This window comes from Eptatretus burgeri, chromosome 7 (assembly GCF_056783735.1).
Source record: "Eptatretus burgeri isolate ZD-2024b chromosome 7, Ebu_testis_v1, whole genome shotgun sequence".
In the NCBI taxonomy this organism is placed as follows: Eukaryota; Metazoa; Chordata; class Myxini; order Myxiniformes; family Myxinidae; genus Eptatretus; species Eptatretus burgeri.
In genome coordinates this window covers 9,651,290-9,671,289 of record NC_140967.1, presented here as the reverse complement: position 1 = coordinate 9,671,289, position 20,000 = coordinate 9,651,290, and the positions used below count along the sequence as shown (strand labels likewise).

Below are 20,000 nucleotides of genomic sequence, written 5' to 3'. Positions count from 1 at the left end.
GCGAGGTGGCGAGGCCCCTCGGCCGTGGGTGGGGAGGGGGTGTTTCCCCCTCACCAACCCCCTTAGGCTATGGCTGTCGTGGCCCAATATAGAAGTGATACTGGGCTCACATCAGACCTATGTACAGAAGATTAAATTCATTCAAAAAGAACCCCGGCAACGCGGGTGCATTCACCTTGAATATATGTACTAGTGATGCCCGTGCACAATTACAGGATGGCAGTACAACATAGCTGGTAGCAGACGACAGACCGTACACGGGGAATGACAAAAATACGCATTGTGCAAAATGCAAGTGGTATTATGGAACGCCAAGACTTCCCAAACATTGTCGTCATGTCCGCTAAGTGCCACAGTAATTTCATAGGGATCGTGTGATGGCAAGCCGAGTTTTTAGTGTGCTAGCTTGGTATTATAATAGAGATATTTCGAAGTGAACAGGATAGAATCGACATCATAAATATATGTGGGAAAAAAAAAATATTGAGCACTGGTATGGTTTGCCAGAGGACCTGAGTTTGATTCCCAGTCTGGGCCTGTTATTTTTCCATATATATACATATATATATATATATATATATATATATATATATATATATATATATATATATATATATATATATATATATATATATATATATATATATATATATATATATATATATATATATATATATATATATTCTTCCTCTTTCGGCTTGCTCCTGTTAGGGGTCGCCACAGCGGATCAACCGTCTCCATTTCACTCTATCCTCCACATCTTCCATTGACACTCCAACCACCCGCATGTCCACCCTCACCGCATCCATGAACCTCTTCTTTGGCCTTCCTCTTCTCCTCCTGCCTGGCGGCTCCATCATCAACATCCTTCTCCCGATATACTCCGTTTCCCTCCTGTGCACATGTCCAAACCATCTCCATCTCGCCTCTCTCACTTTGTCTCCAAACCGTCCTACCTGCTCTGTCCCTCTAATATACTCATTTCTTATCCTATCCATCCTCGTCACTCCCAACGAGAATCGCATCTTTAACTCTGCCACCTCGAGCTCCGCTTCCTGTCTTGTTGTTCGTGCCACCGCCTCCAAACCACACAATATAGCTGGTCTCACTACCGTCTTATATACTTTCCCCTTCACTCTTGCAGCTACCCTTCTGTCACAAATCACTCCTGCAACTCTTCTCCACCCACTCCATCCTGCCTGCACTCTCTTTTTCACTTCTCTCCCACACTCTCCGTTACTTTTGACAGTTGATCCCAAGTATTTAAACCAATCCACCTTCCCCACCTCAACTCCTTGCAACCGCACCATACCACCACCCTCCCTCTCATTTACGCACATGTACTCCGTCTTACTCCTACTGACTATCATTCCCCTTCTCTCCAGTGCATACCTCCACCTCTCAAGGCTCGCTTCAGCCTGCTCCCTACTCTCCCTACAGATCATGATGTCATCCGCGAACATCATAGTCCATGGAGACTCCAGTCTGATTTCGTCCGTCAACCTGTCCATCACCATTGCAAACAGGAAAGGGCTCAGAGTCGATCCTTGGTGCAATCCCACTTTAACCTTAAACCGGTCCGTCATTCCTACCGCACACCTCACCGCTGTCACACTGTCCTCATACATATCCTGCACGATCCTCACATACTTCTCCACCACTCCCGACTTCCTCATACAATGCCACAACTCTCTTGGCACCCTATCATAAGCTTTCTCTAAATCCACAAACACACAATGTAACTCTTTCTGGCCTTCCCTATACTTCCCCATCAACATTCTCAAAGCAAACATCGCATCAGTGGTGCTCTTTCCTGGCATAAACCCATATTGCTGCTCACAGATCGTCACCTCTCCTCTCAACCGAGCTTCCACTACTCTTTCCCACAACTTCATGGTGTGGCTTAACAACTTTATCCCTCTGTAATTTCCACAGCTCTGCACATCACCCTTATTCTTGAAAATCGGAACCAGTACACTTAATCTCCACTCCTCCGGCATCCTCTCACTTTCCAAGACTTTATTAAACAATCTGGTTAACAACCCCACTGCCATCTCTCCAACCACCTCCACTGCCATGTATATATATATATATATATATATATATATATATATATATATATATATATATATATATATATATATATATATATATATATATATATATATATACACATACATATATGGAGTAGTCGTCATCTTTCGGTGAACATCTACCACACAGACAAACGTTGGTAGTTTCTTAGATATTGTTACGGTTATGGAAATTCGCATTACACCATAAAGAGTCCTCAGGTGAGATATATCGGTAAGTTCATGTGTAGTTGGCCCAAACCCGTTGTTTGGAGGGAATATGTGTGATTCATCCGGGCTGCGACGCTTTGAGTTAGCCATTTTTCTTTCTCCATTGTTATTTTGGACCATTAAGCCACCAACAACGCAAACAGCCGCTACCTTTACCTTCACAACTCCATCCCGCAAACATCGCTTCACCGCCATTCCCAAACGATGCCCGCCAACCACCAAACCACCACAGAAAACCCCCCACCACCTTCGCCTATCTCCTTCTGCAACCATCGACCACACCACCAGTCAACACCAAACGTCCTGCTGTCCAGGGCCCGTTCGGCGATTCGTGCCGAACGCATCGAGCCGCGAGCGCGAATGGCGGCCTTTCCGAGGGAGAAATTCGGATCAAAAAGGCTTCACGCCCACTTTTTCTCCGTCCAATGGGCGAGCGTCGGGCGGTATGGCCCCGCCTCCAAGCGCGATGAACGTGGATTCTTTACGAGAGGAATTCGGATCAAAAAAGGCTCACGCCCCTTTTTGCCACACCAATGGCTGAACAGAGGGTGGCGTGGCCACGCCTCCAATCGCGTTTTGATCCTGAAATTTGCATAGAGGCTCCTCCTGCGGCCTATAAAGATGCGAGCAGAAGGCGACTCGCACGGTTCAGTTGCAGGCGGCTGGTCGGGGCGAGTGAAGAGTTCGAGTTCGAGTCGAGTGAATACGGCAGTCGGCATCGAGGTTGCGGTGTGGGGGTCGCTCGTCTCGCCGTTGGTGCCGTCTCGTCACGGGGTCCAAGCCAGCTAGCCATTCCCCTCTCCCTGAACATCAGCAATCCCCCCCCCCCACATCCGCACTGAGATAGTGCCGGGGGGCCCCGTTTCTCCCCCACCCTAAACGTGGTGCCAACCAAACTGCTTGCGCGGAGCACGCCGGAGAGGGCTCGCCGACCACGCCAGGGGCACGGAATCGGGGCGCAGCGGCGCGGACATTGCGGCTTGCCCGCCATCGCGTCACGAGGACACAGGTAAGACCTTCTCGGTCTCGTGGACATGGCCGCTCCTTCAGGTTCCACGCACTTTTGGTCCACGAACCTGTCTGCCTCCTTGCCTGTGAGGGTGGCTTTCTTTCCTTTGCTTTTTGGAATGAGTGATGTGGCGCCGAGTCCCGACAAGTAGAACTGTATAAGTGTTGTAAATAATTGCCCTTTTATTCGGTCGCATTGCATTTGGTTTTGTCTTGACTGTTAGTTGTTGCTTTTTGGCTTGACTGTAATATACGTGCCTTCCGTGTTTCCGTAATTAATGTGCATTGCTTGTTGAACTTTTTCCCGCTTTGCTTCGTCTCCTTCCTTTTATTGAATCTCCATCTTGCATCACGTAAGGGATTGATAGTGGGTTTAAAACGCCCGGTAAATAATCTCAACCGTCAAGGTCGACGATAACTCCGCTCGGTTATCCCTGTAGTACGGAACGAGCCGCTTAAGCGGTTCGTGTCCGGAGTCGACCTGTGGCGTGGTACAACTCCTCGGTACGCTACTCGCGCGAGTACTTAGGTAAATCGACCATTCGGCGATCGGACCCTATTTCGCGCTGGAAGAATACGGACTGAGTTGTGGTGAGGTTTAATCCCCACCCGTGACTGGCTCCGGGCGGTAGTTCCCAGAGGGTCACGACTGAATAGTCCATTCCGGTGGGAGAGGCGGCCACTTTTAGCTACACGTGGTCGTTCGCACGCCGGCGGGCACGAATTCGTAACAATATTTATACACGTGAGCAATTCCTTTCTGCTATGTGAACAGCATGGAGTAATTTGAACACAACACAACTGCACGGAGAGACACAGTTCCGATTCTGGGTAAAGGAGGTCAAATGCTGTCATGTCCTCTGCTAAATCAAACGCATTTTGTGTGAACATTGGTGGAACGCTGCCAAGCCGAATGCACCAATTATATTTGTTCAAATACTGTTTGCCTTATAACACATGCCTTAACAGGATATGACACTTCTAATGTTAATTGGCTTATCGTGTTTTCAACAATGAGAATGTTGTCCATGTGAAAAAAAACTCTTTCTTTGTGGTGATTCAATAATAATACAAGAAATTATTAGGTTTCTTATACCTGATTGCCATCTGGTAAATGTGACTGTTTGTCTTCAAGGAAGTGGAGAACTGGAATAAGGAGGAGGCCGTCAATCGGGAATCCTGGTGGAGGCGGATGGTAACCACCCAACAGGAGTGAGTTTTGTTATTCCTAAAAGTTGCACAAACTGCAAGTTGAATCTATGCAGAACTCACTCTGACACGACCTCTGCACCCTTCCTCCAAACGAGGATGCAGCAGTTATTAAGTGGTAATGTGGAAAATTATGATCACTGCATTTCTTCAGACATACGAGTACGGTAATGTCCCAAAATCTAAATGAAACGATGGACTTTATTTATTAATTGATAAATAAGAAGTATATTAAAATGAAACCACTAACCCAGAGGGTGTAGAGTACATTAATTGCCATGTTTTAACAAAACCTTTTTCGATCTCAAGTGTCTGCATTTGCAAACAAATTTGAGGCTCGAGCAAGAGCTAGAACACAGGATGCAACAGAACAAAAGGAACTGTAGAAAGAGGAGAGGGTAGCAACAGTAGGGACAAGGGACAAAATGGATGGAGATGGACAAACAAGTGATGAAGGTAAGAATGATAGGTAGGGGAGAAAGAAGTGGACAAAATGGATATATAGGTAAACTCTTAGGAAGGAAGAATCGGAAATTTGCAAGGAGGTGGGCTTGGGTGGAGGGTGGAGGCATTGATGTGGGTAGAGAGGATCATGGTTCTGGATGGGGGGGGGGAGGGGGGGTGATCTGAAATCTGAAAATATCAACAGGCTGGATGTTTTCGTTAAATGGAAATTTTGTAATTACAGTAAAATCTCACCGTCCACGGGGGTTACGTTCCTGTAAACCTGCGAATGGCGAAATCACAAACAACGAACAGTTTATAACGTACGTATGTAAGTCAATGAGATACCTTTTAGCCCCCAAAATACAAGTCCAAAATTCATTAATTTTTTTTGTTGTTAAAAAGACATTTAATATAAAAATAAGACCATTTGACTAAAATAAGATCAAATAAGTAATACCATCAATAAGAAGGCTTTTCTGCTTTTAGTACCTGTACAGTGTTGTGATGAAGTTGTTGGGTATCTCAAGTCAGTTCTGTTTGAGCAGGCCCATGGCATGGAGACAGCCGATCGATCTTCCAGGAACAATCCACAGATCCCTCACCACTATTGTGTTGTGCTCTTGCTTCAGTGTAGCCAGGACCGCGCAGTCTTCCGTAATGTTTTGTCGTGTGTGGAGTAATCTGTCAGAGGTTGCAGGTGTCAGTGGCATACCAGATCGGCATCCCCAAGGCAACAGAACAAAAGGTCATGAGGTTCTTCTTTTTCCTCTTTCTCCGCTTTCTCCTCTTTCTCCTCTTTCTCCTCTTTCTCCTCTTTCTCCTCTTTCTCCTCTTTCTCCTCTTTCTCCTCTTTCTCCTCTTTCTCCTCTTTCTCCTCTTTCTCCTCTTTCTCCTCTTTCTCCTCTTTCTCCTCTTTCTCCTCTTTCTCCTCTTTCTCCTCTTTCTCCTCTTTCTCCTCTTTCTTCTCCAGCTGTCCAAAATTATACACATCAGTCAGTGCTGCACTGATTCACTCGTAATTAACCAGTGAACAATATAAGTGCCCTCTGTTGGAGTTGCCAGTTCTGGTAGTTACAGCGCCATTCAAAGCCATTTCAGCAGTATCCTGTGTTCAATAATGAGCTTTAACTGACCGTCTGGACCACAAACAAAACACTTGCATCCTGTTTATTCTCACCTGGTCATGTGGGGTGACCCCATAAGCTGTCCTGATGTGAATTTTGAGTCCATGTGCGGTTCATTAGCAACTCCTCACTGCTGTATTGTGTAGATATCAATCATTTTAAGCCATAGTTGACCTATGACCTAGACCAGGACATCAGGTGTACCAGTGGTGTTGCTCTTCTTTTTTCCACCTGAATCATGTGGTTGGGTTTTGTTTGCTTTATTTTTTTATTGTTCCCTCTTTAGACTGTGGTGTAATGAACAGAGCACTGTTCGGTGTTTTTCATGTTGACAGACTGTTGGGCAGGATCGAGGCGAGGGGTCGCATCATCTCCCGTGCAGCTGCGCAGGTAACACAACGTGTGGCGAGCCGACAAGGCCTCGAGCGCAAGCGTGTTATGGAGCACTTGCGCGAGGCTTGCAAAGCTGATCTGGGCACACAGCATAGTTGGCATGCTTTGTTCTGCCAACTCACCCATGAGAGGTGAGCAGAGCATTTACGTTGGCTCGTTTTCAGTGCTTGCTCCAAGAATAGTCCACTGTGAGATTATTGACCGAAGGGATAGATCATACTTTGTGTTGATTCTGCTTTCTTTTTACTCAACGCCGATCCAGATGATCATAAAATCAGTTTCCTGTAAACTTGAAAAACTTTTTTTCTCAGTGAAAAAATAAAATTGATTTCTCTACGTTTGAAATTTGTCTTTTTAAAAAATTATTATTATTTTTATTATTATTATGAGCTCACCTGTACTTTCGTCAGGTGAGCTTAGGCGATCGAGGAGTGTGCAAAGGTGAGTCAGTCAGTCAGTCAGTCAGTCAGTCAGTCAGTCAGTCAGTTAGTCAGTCTGTAAACAACACTTCATTATTGTCGCTTGAACCAAACACACGATTTTGATGAAACTTGGCTACAAGTTTCATAATCTGATACCTCATGAAGGTGTATTGACCGCATCAAAAACTGCACTCATTATAGGGGTCTACTGGGGGATTTTGACCCCCCCCCAAAAAAAAGTATTTGCTCTTCTCCAAAACGACACATGATTTCGATGAAACTTGATCACAACATTCATCACCCATGATGGACCAAAGTATATCAACCACATTAAAATATGCGCTCATTAAAGGGGTCCAAGGTGGGGGGTTGGGGGTTGACCCCCTAAAATAGTTATTTGCTCTTCTCCAAAACTACACACATGATTTTAATGAAACTTGACCACAACATTCTTCACCCGTGAGGTTCCAAAGTGGATTGACTGCATCAAAATATGCGCTCATGAAAGGGCTCTATGGGAGGGTGTTGACCCCCCAAAATAGGAATTTGCTCTCTTCGAAACGACACATACTATTTTGATGAAATTTGACGAAAACTTTCAAAACCCTTAATGTACCAAAGTTTGTTTACGGCATCAAATAATTCAGGGTCTAAGGGGGTCTGCGGGGGGGTTTGAGTGACTGCTGCTCCTGATCTCGATGAGCTTCAGGACAGACGGTCTTATTTTTGTTAATATTATTATTATTATTCATTTGTACTTTCTCCATATAGTACATCCCTTGCCATGGGACATTCTCACACTTCAGTCTTCTCCGCATGTACACACTTGTCCAGCAACACAACAATACCTGAATGTGAGGCGCTGTACCCACACCCCCACCCCCTTCTCCACCTCCTCTCCATCCCTCAGCCCTCATCCCCCAACAGACCTGCATATTGTAGTGAAACATATGTCTGATTAAAGATTGATGGTATCTGTAAATAACACATCGAGATAAACAGAAAAACCAACAGGTGGCTGTTTATGTAGAATATTGCATATGTATTAAAGGATAAAGCAAAAGGTATGCACTCTTCTTCATCAGGACATTATTTGTTGGCCCAGATCAGACCAAATGATTTTTATTTTTATAACTTTAACAAAAAAAAAAATCCCAGTTTCATTCAAGCTTTATAGATTCAAACAATACACTATTTTTGGGTAGCAATGTGCCAGAGATTTTTATACATTGGGGTCCAATACTGAGTTTTTGGAGATACCCAAAAGCTCTGACTTGTGCAAATGCCTCCTTAGTACGCACTGTTCTGACCTGAGGCATAAGTGGTGGAAATGGTAGGTCACATTGGATGGATGACATCACAATTAATCTTGTTTTATTGTTTTTCATTTGTGATGACTCATTTCCTCTGTCATCTGTCCCTGTGGCCATCTGTCCCTGTGGCTGTCTGTCTATCTCTGTCTGTGAGCAGAATATCTCAAAAAGTAATGTACCTATTTGAATGAAACTTGGTGGGCATGGTGGGTGTGTGGCAAAGACAAATTGATTAGATTTGTGTGAAGATCTGGATTGGGATCTAGGTTAAGGTGCTTCTACAAAGTATTGACTTGGGGGGGTTGAATACTTATTAATGCAAGACATTTCAGCTCTTCATTTTTAATTGGTTCAAGTATGGGTTTCTAAAAACAGGTTTTCGCTTTGTCATTATGGGGTATTTTGGGTATATTGGTGACCAAGCGTTTGGGTTTCATTAATTTTAAATTGAGGATGCAACACAACATGCCTGGTGTTGGCTTAATGGTTAGGGTGGTGGGCCTGGATCCTAGGGTCCTGAGTTCAAACCCCACTCAGCTGTTGAATTAATAGCAGGTGGGGTTGACTCAGCATGTAATCCTTAGGAGGTTGGCAAAATAAGTAACAGCTTGCTGGGATGATTGAGCCATTCAAGTATCCTGCTTCGGAGTGGCGACCCGTCCAGAATTGTGCCCAGTCGCCAAGGAGACTGCTTCGGCAGCACCAACGGCCTGTACAAAGTATGGTCTCTGGATGGATGTATGAGACCTATTTAAGTGATTCTTCACCAATGAGAGATGGTGCCAAAAACGACATGTAGTACTATATTTCAAAAAGTTGTGGATGGATTCAGAGGAAACTTAGTGGATGAGTTGCTGTAGTGACAAGAACAAGCTGATTAAATTTTGGCTCAAGTCCAGCCTATCATTGGGATACAAAATGTAAATTGTTCAGCCTGGCGTAGGATGCACTTGACCAAGTGCTGTTCTAGTTTCCTATGATATTCCTGTCTGAAAGAGCACTGAACAACAAAGACTGAGAAAGAGTCTGTGTGCATGGAAAACGATCACAATTAGCATCTATAGTGTGTTGTGATGATGTCACCAAAGGCTAAAATAAAGATCGCACATGGTTTTTACTGAACACGTTCAGTACTAGAAGGCAAATTAAAACAACACATTCCTATGTGGAAGTTAAAACATGTCATGGTACCCCTGCCTATGCTCTGATATCTGTTTGTGAGGCAAAAAGCCGCCCAGCAAACAGATAGAATCCAATTCTGCGGATTCTGCTCTAAAGCCCCGGTATCTCTTTGCGGACCCCGTAGCAGGTCGGGTCAAGTCCACGAAGAGGTGCTAGGGCCTCACTGCATTCTAAATATAAATTTATTTGCATCAACGCTACTTGGCATAGCTGGAGACAGATTAAGTAGACCTTTTACTCTCCATTCCTGTTCCCAGAGATGAGCTGCCCACCTTGAAAATATTATTGCTGGAACAAATCGTGTTATTATTGAAAGTGATTTCTCCCACTTGGCCTTCCCTTCATTTCCTGACTGTTGGGCCTCGTTTCCCTTCTCCAGCAGTGTTATTTATAGCAAATCCAAATGCACTTTATCTGACCATTCTATTGCGATTCATTTCTGTTTTACGAGTCGGTGTGACAGATTATAGAAAAAGAGCAAGTTTTGTGTTTCACACGGTTACTACTTCCAGAGCCGTGTGGTTTGACCCCGTGGCGTGTCCAATGTCATGGCAACTTGACCCAACCGAGGGTCCAAGCAGGGAACGTAGACGTTTGCAGAGGTGCCGTCTTCATGTCCCCAACAAATACCTCCTGAAGGACCGCAGGCAGAGCGACGGTGAGCCAAAATTGCTTTGTTGTGTTTAAGCCATTAATGGGAAAGGATCTTGGATGTTTTTGTTTTTTGCTTTAACCCCCCACCCCCCCCAACCACAATGTGTTATTAGAAAATGAATACAAATAAGACCGACAGATTTGGGTCATTTGAGGGTTAGAAAATATGACGGAGAGACGGGTAGCGTGTCAGGATGACCTTGATAAACTGAACAGAAGAAGACCGGATGAGTGCAAGGTGGCATTTCGACATCTCGAGGCTCATTGGTTTAGACCTATTGCACTTGTTGAAATGATGACTGTGAGACATTTGTGGAGACCGAGCAATTGCAAAGCTGGGCTCATGAAATGCAAGTTCTCCGTTTATATTCAGAAAATAATTGTATTGTCTGTATTTTGTATATGTCTGTGTTTGTGTGTCTATGTTGCTTTGTGTTTGTTTTTTATTGCTACTGAGAATAGATGGGATGTTTGGCATATTTGATGGAGATTATTCTTCCTCACAGTCAGGCAGTCCACGTCATGTATGATCTATATTATCACAATTTAAATATAATTGTTTGTAAGGCTTTATCTCATGATCTGTCACACACACTTTTAATGGTTTTGACTTGTACCATGTGATCTCTGATTGTACTTTTGGTTCCTCGGAACACGAGTTCACTCTTACTTCCAATTGCCATCTTTGCACCAGAACTACAAACAAACTTGTCATTTCTTTCACCAAGTCGCAGTGTTTATCATGTGAGATTCTCCAATTTCTGTTTGTATTTTGCTTTCTGCAGACATCTCACAGCCTCTCTTGAGTTATCTTTTTGAGGATAAAAGCCATTTCTCTGGTGCCTCTGCAGTGAAGGACCGAGCCACGAGTGAGCCAACCAAGTGAGAACCTTATAAATGCAATTACAAAACGATGTGAGAAAGTTTGTTCGCTGCAGTCATCAAAACATTTGTTACCTCCACCACCGAAGGTGGACAGAGGTTATGTTTTCACCAATGTCTCTCCGCCTATCTGTAGACAGGTTATGACAAAACTTGGTGGATGAGTTGTGTAGGTGAAAAGAACAAGCCGATTAGATTTTGGTTCAGGTCTGGATCCAGATCCGGCCTATCTCGGTGGGATACAAAATGTAAACTGTTAAGCCTGGGAGAGGTTATGCGCTCTACCGAGTGCTGTTCTCGTTTACATTTACTTTCATTGTGAGATCACCTTTTTAATGTGTCATTCAGATGGAAGGACCTATTCTAAATTAAGTGTCAATGATAATTATCTAACGTTGAAGAAGCCGATCCAAGTAGCCTTTGGCTTGCATATAATGTTTCGTTCCATGTTAAGTTGGTTCTTTATAATGTTGCAGTGTTTTCTGTGGTACGTTTTTTCCTTACATTTTCTCAGGCTAAGGGTGGTGGAAAGTCAGACATACAGTGCTTATGGAAAGTCTACACCCCCTTTCAAAATTTTCACCTTTTGGTGCCTGATAGTCTGGAATTAAATTACGTTAAATCAGACTTTTTTTCCACCTTTATTTACACATTGTAACCCACAACTTCGAAAGCACCTTTGACAGAAATTTCAGCTGTGTGTCTGTTGAAATAGGTCTCTTCCAACTTTGCACACCTTGGTTGGACAATATTTTCCCATTCTTCTGCACAGAACTGTTCAAGCTCAGTCAAGTTGCGTGGGAAGCGTTGATGGACAGCAATCTTCAAGTTATGCCACAGATTTTTGATTTGATTTTGGTCGAGGCTCTGACTGGGCTACTCAAGGATATTTATCTTTTTGTTCCTTTGCCACTCCAGTATAGCTTTCGCTGTGTGCTTCGGGTCATCATCATGCTGAAACATGAACTTCCGTCCCAATTTCAGCTTTCTTGCAGAGGGCAGCAGGTTTTCTTCCAGGTTTTTTTTTGTATTTTGCTCCGTCCATTCTCCCATCTATCCTGACAAGTGCCCCAATCCCTGCTGATGAGAAACATTCCCGTATCATGATGCTGCCACCACCATGCTTCACAGTTGGGATGGTGTTCTTTGGGTGATGTGCTGTGTTGGGTTTGCACCAAACGTAACGTTTTGCATTTAGGCCAAAAAGCTCCATCTTGATTTCGTCAGACCACAAACCTTTTTGCCACATGGCTTCACAATCTTCGAAATAGGTATTGCAAATCTCAAACGGAACTCAAGGTGGGCTTTTTGAGTAATAGCTTCCTTCTTGCCACCCTACCACACAGGCCAGACTTGTGGAGTGCTTGGGATATTGTTGTCACATGCACACAGTGTCCAGTCTTTCCCATAAAGGCATGCAACTCTTTCAAAGTTGCCATTAGCCTCTTGGTGGCCTCCCTAATCAGTCTCCTCCTTGCTTGGTCATCCATTTTGGAAGGATGGCCTGATCTTGGCAAGGTCTTGGTGGTACCATATGCCTTCCACTTCTTAATGATTGTCTTGACTGTGCTCCAAGGGATATTCAAGGCCTTTGAAATATTTATACATATCCTCTGATCTGTGCCTTTCGACAACTTTATCCCAGAGGTATTTGGAAAGCTCCTTGGTGCTCATGGTTGAGTGTTTGCTGTGAAATGCACTACCCAGTGGAGGAAACCTACAGGAACAGCTGATTTTATTCTGACATAATCAGAATCGCTACAATTTAACACAGGTGGAGGTCAATTAACTTGTGTGATTTAAAGGTGATTGGTTACACCTGAGCTAATTTACAATTGATATTATAAGGGGGGTGGACGCTTATCCAACCAAGATATTCTAGTTTAGTATCTATATATTAATACTGAAGGACCAATTTTGTGCTCCTGCTAGCGGTCGCGTCACGTTTTTCTCGGAACTGTGACCTGGACTGAAAGAAACTTCGTACCCGTAAGAGTGCATCGCACATAGTGGCAATAGTCAAACTTCAACTCTGAAGCAGAATAAACACTTTTCGCTTTACATTTGTTTACATGGCGACATGTGACGTCACCGCTGAGAGGCGTAAGGACGTCATGACATCATCGGTCATTCGCTGACGTCATTACGTCTGTCGTCGACAGACCGTCACCGCTGAGAGGTGTAATTCCACTCCTCAAAAATAGCGTCTGCAATGTATAACCCTCTTCTGCACATGCTGACTACCTCAGAATGTGAATGTGACACAAAAAAATGTAACAAGAAACATTGTATCTATATATTAATACTGAAGGACCAATTTTGTGCTCCTCCTTGCGGTCGCATCACGTTTTTCTCGGTACTGTGACCTGAGAAGTTTTGACGCGGTGTTTTTACATCAAAGTAGACACTTGCACAAATCAGGGGACTTCTTCACAAGGAGTAGTGTACACCAAAAATGTCGTGTACAAGGACGTTTTGTAGGCCTCATTAGGTAACGCCATGGAGTACATCGACTGGGATCCGGCTCTTACAAGAGCCGCCACTGGTTGTCATATTGGGCTCATGGAACGGAATCCGTCTGTGACGGGGTTTCGGCTAGTTTTTAATTAATGTTCTGAAATTTGTCGAATTTGTTTTTCACTTGGAAGTTGTGGGTTACGATGTGTAAATAAAGGTGTAAAAGTCTGATTTAATGTAAATTAATTCCAGATTATAAGGCAATAAAAGGTGAAAATTTCGAAAGGGGGTGAAGACTTTCTGTAGGCATGATATTCTAAAGCAGTGTTGGGTTTTAATTGTGTCATTTTAGGTCCTTGGTCGACGATGGCATGGGAAATTGAGCAAATATCAAGCCAAATATTTGGGAGCTTGGTTTCAGCTGCAAATCCTCTAACCTCAAACCCATCCAGGCAGAGCCAAGTGAGCCTTGCAGAAAATTTTCTGTAATATTTCACTTCTCCCTTGACAGATCGATAAAGAAAGAGAAATAGAGTAAAAGAGACAAAATAAAAGAAAAGCAAGAATTAGAATGAATAAAGAGAAATGTGATAAAGTTGAAAGAAGTGTGAAAGGAACAAAGAACAAAGCTCAAAGATGTCAGACATGATATGAACGTCAACGTCAAATCAAAGATATGAGCATCAACAATTTATTCAAAGCCTCCACTCGTGTTCTACTATTACAACAATGTTGACTGTTATTGATACACCTTAGTTTTGGTAAGAAGGAACCAAGCTTGTCATTTAGCCATCTTTCATTCATATTGATCAAAATCATCAAAAACTTGTGATCACACCAACTCAAAGTAAACTTTACATGAAGTGTTGTAGTTTCCAATTCATCACATTTACCAATCAAATCTAATTGATGACTCAGTGTCAAGTCTTCCTCTGTACACATCCATAAAGCTGAAAGCGCACTTTTCGTCCTGCCGAATACAGATCTAGCAGGATTAACTGTTAGCTTCAAACAAAATGGCTATAATTGCAGTCAAAGATCGCCATGGAATTGTTTCTGCATAAAGAAGGGAAAATATTGAGTGAAATAGATCACAGCACTCGATTTTCAAGGTGTGGTATCTGGAGCTCAATCAGCAAGTACAGAGAAACATCTATAATTGACAAACCCAGGATTGGGAGACACAAAAAGCTGTCAAACAAGGATGAGCAATACTTGAAAATAATATTCTTGAGAAATAGAAAGAAGACGAGCGTTGACTTGACAACAGAACTGGCAGAAGGCTCAGGTGTTGTTGCCCATCCATCAACAGGAGGTCACTTTTCAGGACATAAAGGATGTGTTGCAGTAAGACAACCTCTGTTAAGAAAGGGAAACAAGACTGAAAGGCTATAGTATGCTCAAGAACACGCTAGAGGTTGGACTATGCAACAATGGTCAAAGGCGCTTTGGACAGACAAGTCAGTTTCAGTTATTTGGATCGAATCGAGGGCAGTATGTGAGAGGATAAAAAATGGGAACTTTCACAGAGCCTTGCTTGAAGCCACCAATTAAGCATGGAGGATGTTCAATTCAGGTTTGGGAGTGCATATCCTCAAGTGATGTTGGGCAATTGCTGAAAATTGATGATTATATTGACTGTATCAAGGTACAAACAAATTTTAATCTACCACGCCATCCCCAGTGGTACAAGACTTATTGGTCCAAACTTCATTTTAGAGCAAGGCAATGATCCAGAACACTCAATTAGAATAATTAAAACTTATTTGTAAAAGAAAGAGGAAGTTGGAGTCCTTCAGCACATGGAAGGCCGGTTCAAAGCCCAGATCTCGATATCGGTGAAGTTTGGGACGATTTGGACAAAGAAAAAGTAAAATGAATCCCAGCAACTTCGATGGTCTTTGCAAGGTCTTTGAAGAAGTGTGAAACACCATTCCACAAGAGTTTGACAAAATTATTTGAAAGTGACCTCAGAAGAATTTCACTGATTTTGAAGGAAAAGGGTGGACATACGCGTGCGTGTACTCGTTATTACAGAGTATATCAAAAGGCACTCTGCACTAGAAAATACTAACCCAAAAGTAACTGTGCACTTGTTGAACATACTAACAAAATCATGAACAATGATTAAGCAAGACATTTTACCTTTACAATAAGTGTTGAAAACTGCATCCCCCTGCGTGCAGATAAGACAAACATCCTCACATCGTTGCGTATTAACAAAGACACGTATCACCTCAGCTTGAGAAATATTGTGGACTAGCAAATACCATATGTCACTTCACTAACGGGGGTAACAAGGGGGAGGGGAGAAAAACGGGGAGGGTTGTGGAGACAGACAGACACACACACACACCGATGACATACTGTACATATAATGCTACATGATATTTTCAAAAGCAAAAAGTGATTGACTTTTGCCTTTCAAAATGATCAAATATTTTCAAAGATTTTGCTTATTTTTTTTTTTTTGTATTTTGTTAAAATGTTGATAACATTTTCCTCTGCCAATAACTTCAATTTTCTCCCAGGTTTACCCGCCATTGCGTCAGCATTGTTCCCTCCAGAGAGACCCCTGGAGAACTGCTCCTCGGTAAGCAACTTTCCTTGTGGCACTGGTTATACTTTGGCTTCCGTCTGCACATAAAATGTCATTTATGGTTAATTAATGAGAACTTTACTGTCCTGCTCACTACTTTCTGTCATCTGCCCTTATTTCTGCCACAGGAGAGAAAGGGATGTACTTTGTTGAGGATAATGCTGGAGATTCTGCTGAGGGTTTGGTGAGAGACTATTTGCCCATTATTTATAACTAGCTGAAACCCTGTCACAGACAGATTCCTTTCATTCAACCACCCTCACCAGCTCACACACACTCGAGGGACATGGACTGGACAGGGTGTGCTTGCCCCCGCCTACTCATCCCCCGCCCCTGCCCCATTCCCCCCTGCCCCTGCCCCATTCAATCTGCTTACCCCCACCCAAAAATGTAATTACCCCAGCCCCGCCTCTTCACTCCCCACCCTCCGTCTTTTGATTCCCCACCCCACTTGCCCCCGGGCCCCCACCCCCTGTCCACCCCCTCACACTCAACTCCGCCTCATTCAACCCAGCCCCCGCCCCATTTCCCCCTGTCTCCCGCTTTCAATTTGCTTACCTCTGCCCAAAAATTTGCTTACCTTGCCCCCCGCCTCTTCACTCCCTGCCCCCGCCTCTTCACTCCCTGCCCCCGCCTCTTCACTCCCTGCCCCCGCCTCTTCACTCCTCGCCCCCATCTCAACGAAAAGTGTTTATTCTACTTCAGAGTTGAAGTTTGACAATTGCCACTATGTGCAATGCACTCTTACAGGTACGAAGTTTCTTTCAGTCCAGGTCACAGTACCGAGAAAAACGTAACGCGACCGCTAGGAGGAGCACAAAATTGGTCCTTCAGTATTAATATATAGATTAAAATAACAATATGCTTGTCACGTCTATCCGTCTATCACATAAAATTTTGCGAGAAGACAGAATCTCATGCGATTGTGAATTAAACATTGTTTTGTTGTTGTTTAATTATAACGTTTTATTTAGGATGTTGTAGCGGAGAGTCGACGGGAGATGCAGGAATTTTTGGGGAGTGTAAGAAGGCTCTTGAGAAACATGATGAGTATGGAGAAGACTGAGGTGATGTTGGTTGGGCAGGAGAGAAAATAAATGAATATCAGGTAAAAGGGGAAGGAGATCAGATGGGGAAATAGGTTTGAGTATCTGGGAGGAACCGAGGATGGTAAGTCTGAGGCAAAGGTGAGTAAGAGGATTCAGGTGGGTGCAAATTTGTGGAGGAGGGTTGAGGGAGTAATGGCAGATAGAAAGATTTCAAGGACATTGAAATGGAAGGTTATGGTGACTTGTGTGATGCTGGCCTACCTTTACGGTCTCAAAACTGTGGCACTGAAAGGGAGACAACAACAGAGGTTGCAGGTCTGTGAGAAGAACTGGGTCAGGAGGATTGCGGGAGTGAAGACTGTGGATGGAAGGAGGATGGATGAACTGAAGGAGGAGATTGGTGAAAAGCTGGCTGAAGTGGGCTGGAAACTTGGTACAGATGGAGGAAAAGAGAGGGCAAAAAGAGCGGATAGGTTGACAGAGCAAAGTAGGAGGAAAATAGGTAGACCGAGTTTGAGATGGGAAGATTGTGTGAGGAGGGACATCAGTAAGGTGTGGTGGTTTTACAGTGGAGAGAGATGGCTGAGGATAGAGGGAAGTGGAGGGTGTTGTGGTCTAGGTTGAACAGAAGCTTGGTACTGTTGGACCTCACCCCTTACAAAGGGAAAAGAAGGAGAGGAAGAAGACCTTTGTCTCATGAAGAAGATAATTAATTCAGGATAATCTATTGAAACAATTAGCCAACTTCCTATCACTTGAGAGTGGCAATTCCATGGAATTTCCTGAGGACATATCTTGCAAGATTGTGAATTGGATGTTGTTTGGACTGTGACTTGACACCCGCCATACGTTGCCATAACTTTTACGGAGACCAGTAATGATTGAGGGATGGCGTGGCCTGGTTGCCCGCGTCCGAGAGGCAACCTGACAAGGAACGTCATCGGTAAAGACATTGTAGAAATCACATTTTACTTTACGTGGAATTTCTGCCGGTACTTGCTGGTGTAAAATAATATGGAATAAACTGACATGAGAAAATAATTTATTTCTCATGCTGGTGATTAATCATGAGTTAAAAATAAATTGTACCAGCTATTTGAGATGTGTCCGTGGTTTACAGTGGTGAAGCAGGCACGGATCCACCATTGGGGCTTGTTTTAAGCCAATTTTTAAAACATCCGAAATTATCCTCCCCTCTCCACTTTTGTGTGAAATTTCTCCAATAGTTCCCACCCTCCCCCTCCCCTCTCCTCTTGAAAATTGAAGCTTCCTTACTGCCAAAATTATTCCATTCATGGTGTTGCCCGAGGCCAAACCATTTGGAAAAACAATGAAAACCTACAACAACCTACAGCATGTGCAAATTAACATGATTTGCGTTACAATCTGCATTTTCTGATGGTGGCTTTCTTTCCCAATTCTTTGTTTTAAATATGCAGTTAAACGTCCAGAACCAATTTCACAAGTTCTAAATGTTCTAAATAAACCTTGTCCCAGATGCCAACTTACTGGCACATTTAACCAACTTGCACAAACACACAATACCACTGATGTGAACAGTGTCATGTCTCGCCGTCCATTTAAAGGTTGTGATCAGAGCTCTTTGTTATTTTTCCACAACTTTTCATATTCGCCTTTGAATCTTTTCATTTCACCATATTCACGTGATGTTGCCCAGATAAACTTTCAATTAAAATCCTTATGCTTAACTCCTCTGTCACTTATTTATTGCATTTATTATCCCGCCCCCCGGAGGGAGGGAGCGGGATATTGTAATCGTCCGGTTTGTTTGTTTGTTTGTCTGTCTGTCTGTCTGTTAGCAACTTTACGGCAAAACAGCTTTAGCAAACTATCACATTTAATCCACAGGAGGGCAATGAACCTTGGACGACCCCATTAACTTTTCGGTCCAATTGGATCAAAGGTCAAGGTCACGAAAAGATCAAAATCGTTTTTCGCTCATAACTTCGTCAAAAATGATCTGATTTACTTCAAACTAAGCTTATAGTGAACCTTATTCTATTTGTCACTTATAATCCTACCAATTCCTATCATGAAAAATGCATATTTGTGAAGATCGGTAGGGTCCAAAGTTTTGGGGGTCATGGTCATCGGTCAAAATTCCAAATTTTCCATTATAAATCAAAAAAGGTTAGGAATATGCATGTGTACTATGGAAGACATATATCAAGTCCTTTATTGGCTTTCATTTGACACCATGACCTTTGACCTTACGTGGCCTTGAAAGGTCAAAATCATTTTACAGTCATAACTTCGTCAAAAATGGTTTAATTGACTTCAAACTAAGACTAAAATATTCCTTATTCTATTCCTTATAATCAACATTCAGGTTAAGGATGTATCAAATTTAAATTTTATCCCCAAAATAAGTTTATGCCTTAAATGGGTGGGATTTGTTGTGCCTGGCACCACTTGTTGGAACGAATGTAGGTAATTTGGTCACAGGAAATTAGATCACCGGAAACTTGGTCACTGTAAAACGGTCACAAGGTGATTTGGTCACAGTAATTCGGTCACGAGTTAATTTGGTCACAAGGTAATTTGGTCACGAGGTAATTTGATCACGGTATTATTATTATTATTATTATTATTATTATTATTTATTATTCACTGCATTTAAGGCCAGTAAGGCCCAAGAGCAGTAATAAACATTTTAATTTCATGGCCGGCGAATCTTGTTGGCATAATGACGTATTGACCAAGTTTACTGACTACTATAATGGAATCGGAATTTAAAAGTTGAGAGAGACAGAATCTCTCGGATGTTGTTTGGAATATATATTTTACGAAGATTATCGTAATTCGGACATTCAAGCATGAAATGAAATTCATCTTCGACTATATACGACAAGTCTCAACGATGCTGTTATGAAACGATTTTATTAATTTTCCCGGAAGATCGTCGATTTTAGACGAATCAGCGCGCGTTCCAGACAT

The 20,000-nt window shown here is 43.0% G+C and overlaps 1 protein-coding gene across 7 annotated transcripts in view; it reads left to right on the top strand.

The window, feature by feature from the left end:
* Positions 1-20,000, top strand: part of LYST (lysosomal trafficking regulator) — a 346,449-nt gene that overhangs the window by 269,513 nt on the left and 56,936 nt on the right. For all 7 annotated transcript variants that reach the window (XM_085887393.1, XM_085887392.1, XM_085887391.1 and 4 more), the window contains 6 exons: positions 4,447-4,523; positions 6,427-6,615; positions 9,914-10,059; positions 10,841-10,937; positions 15,926-15,987; positions 16,122-16,177. In XM_085887393.1, coding sequence (XP_085743519.1) covers positions 4,447-4,523; positions 6,427-6,615; positions 9,914-10,059; positions 10,841-10,937; positions 15,926-15,987; positions 16,122-16,177 — 627 coding nt within the window. The remainder of the gene's footprint in view (positions 1-4,446; positions 4,524-6,426; positions 6,616-9,913; positions 10,060-10,840; positions 10,938-15,925; positions 15,988-16,121; positions 16,178-20,000) is intronic.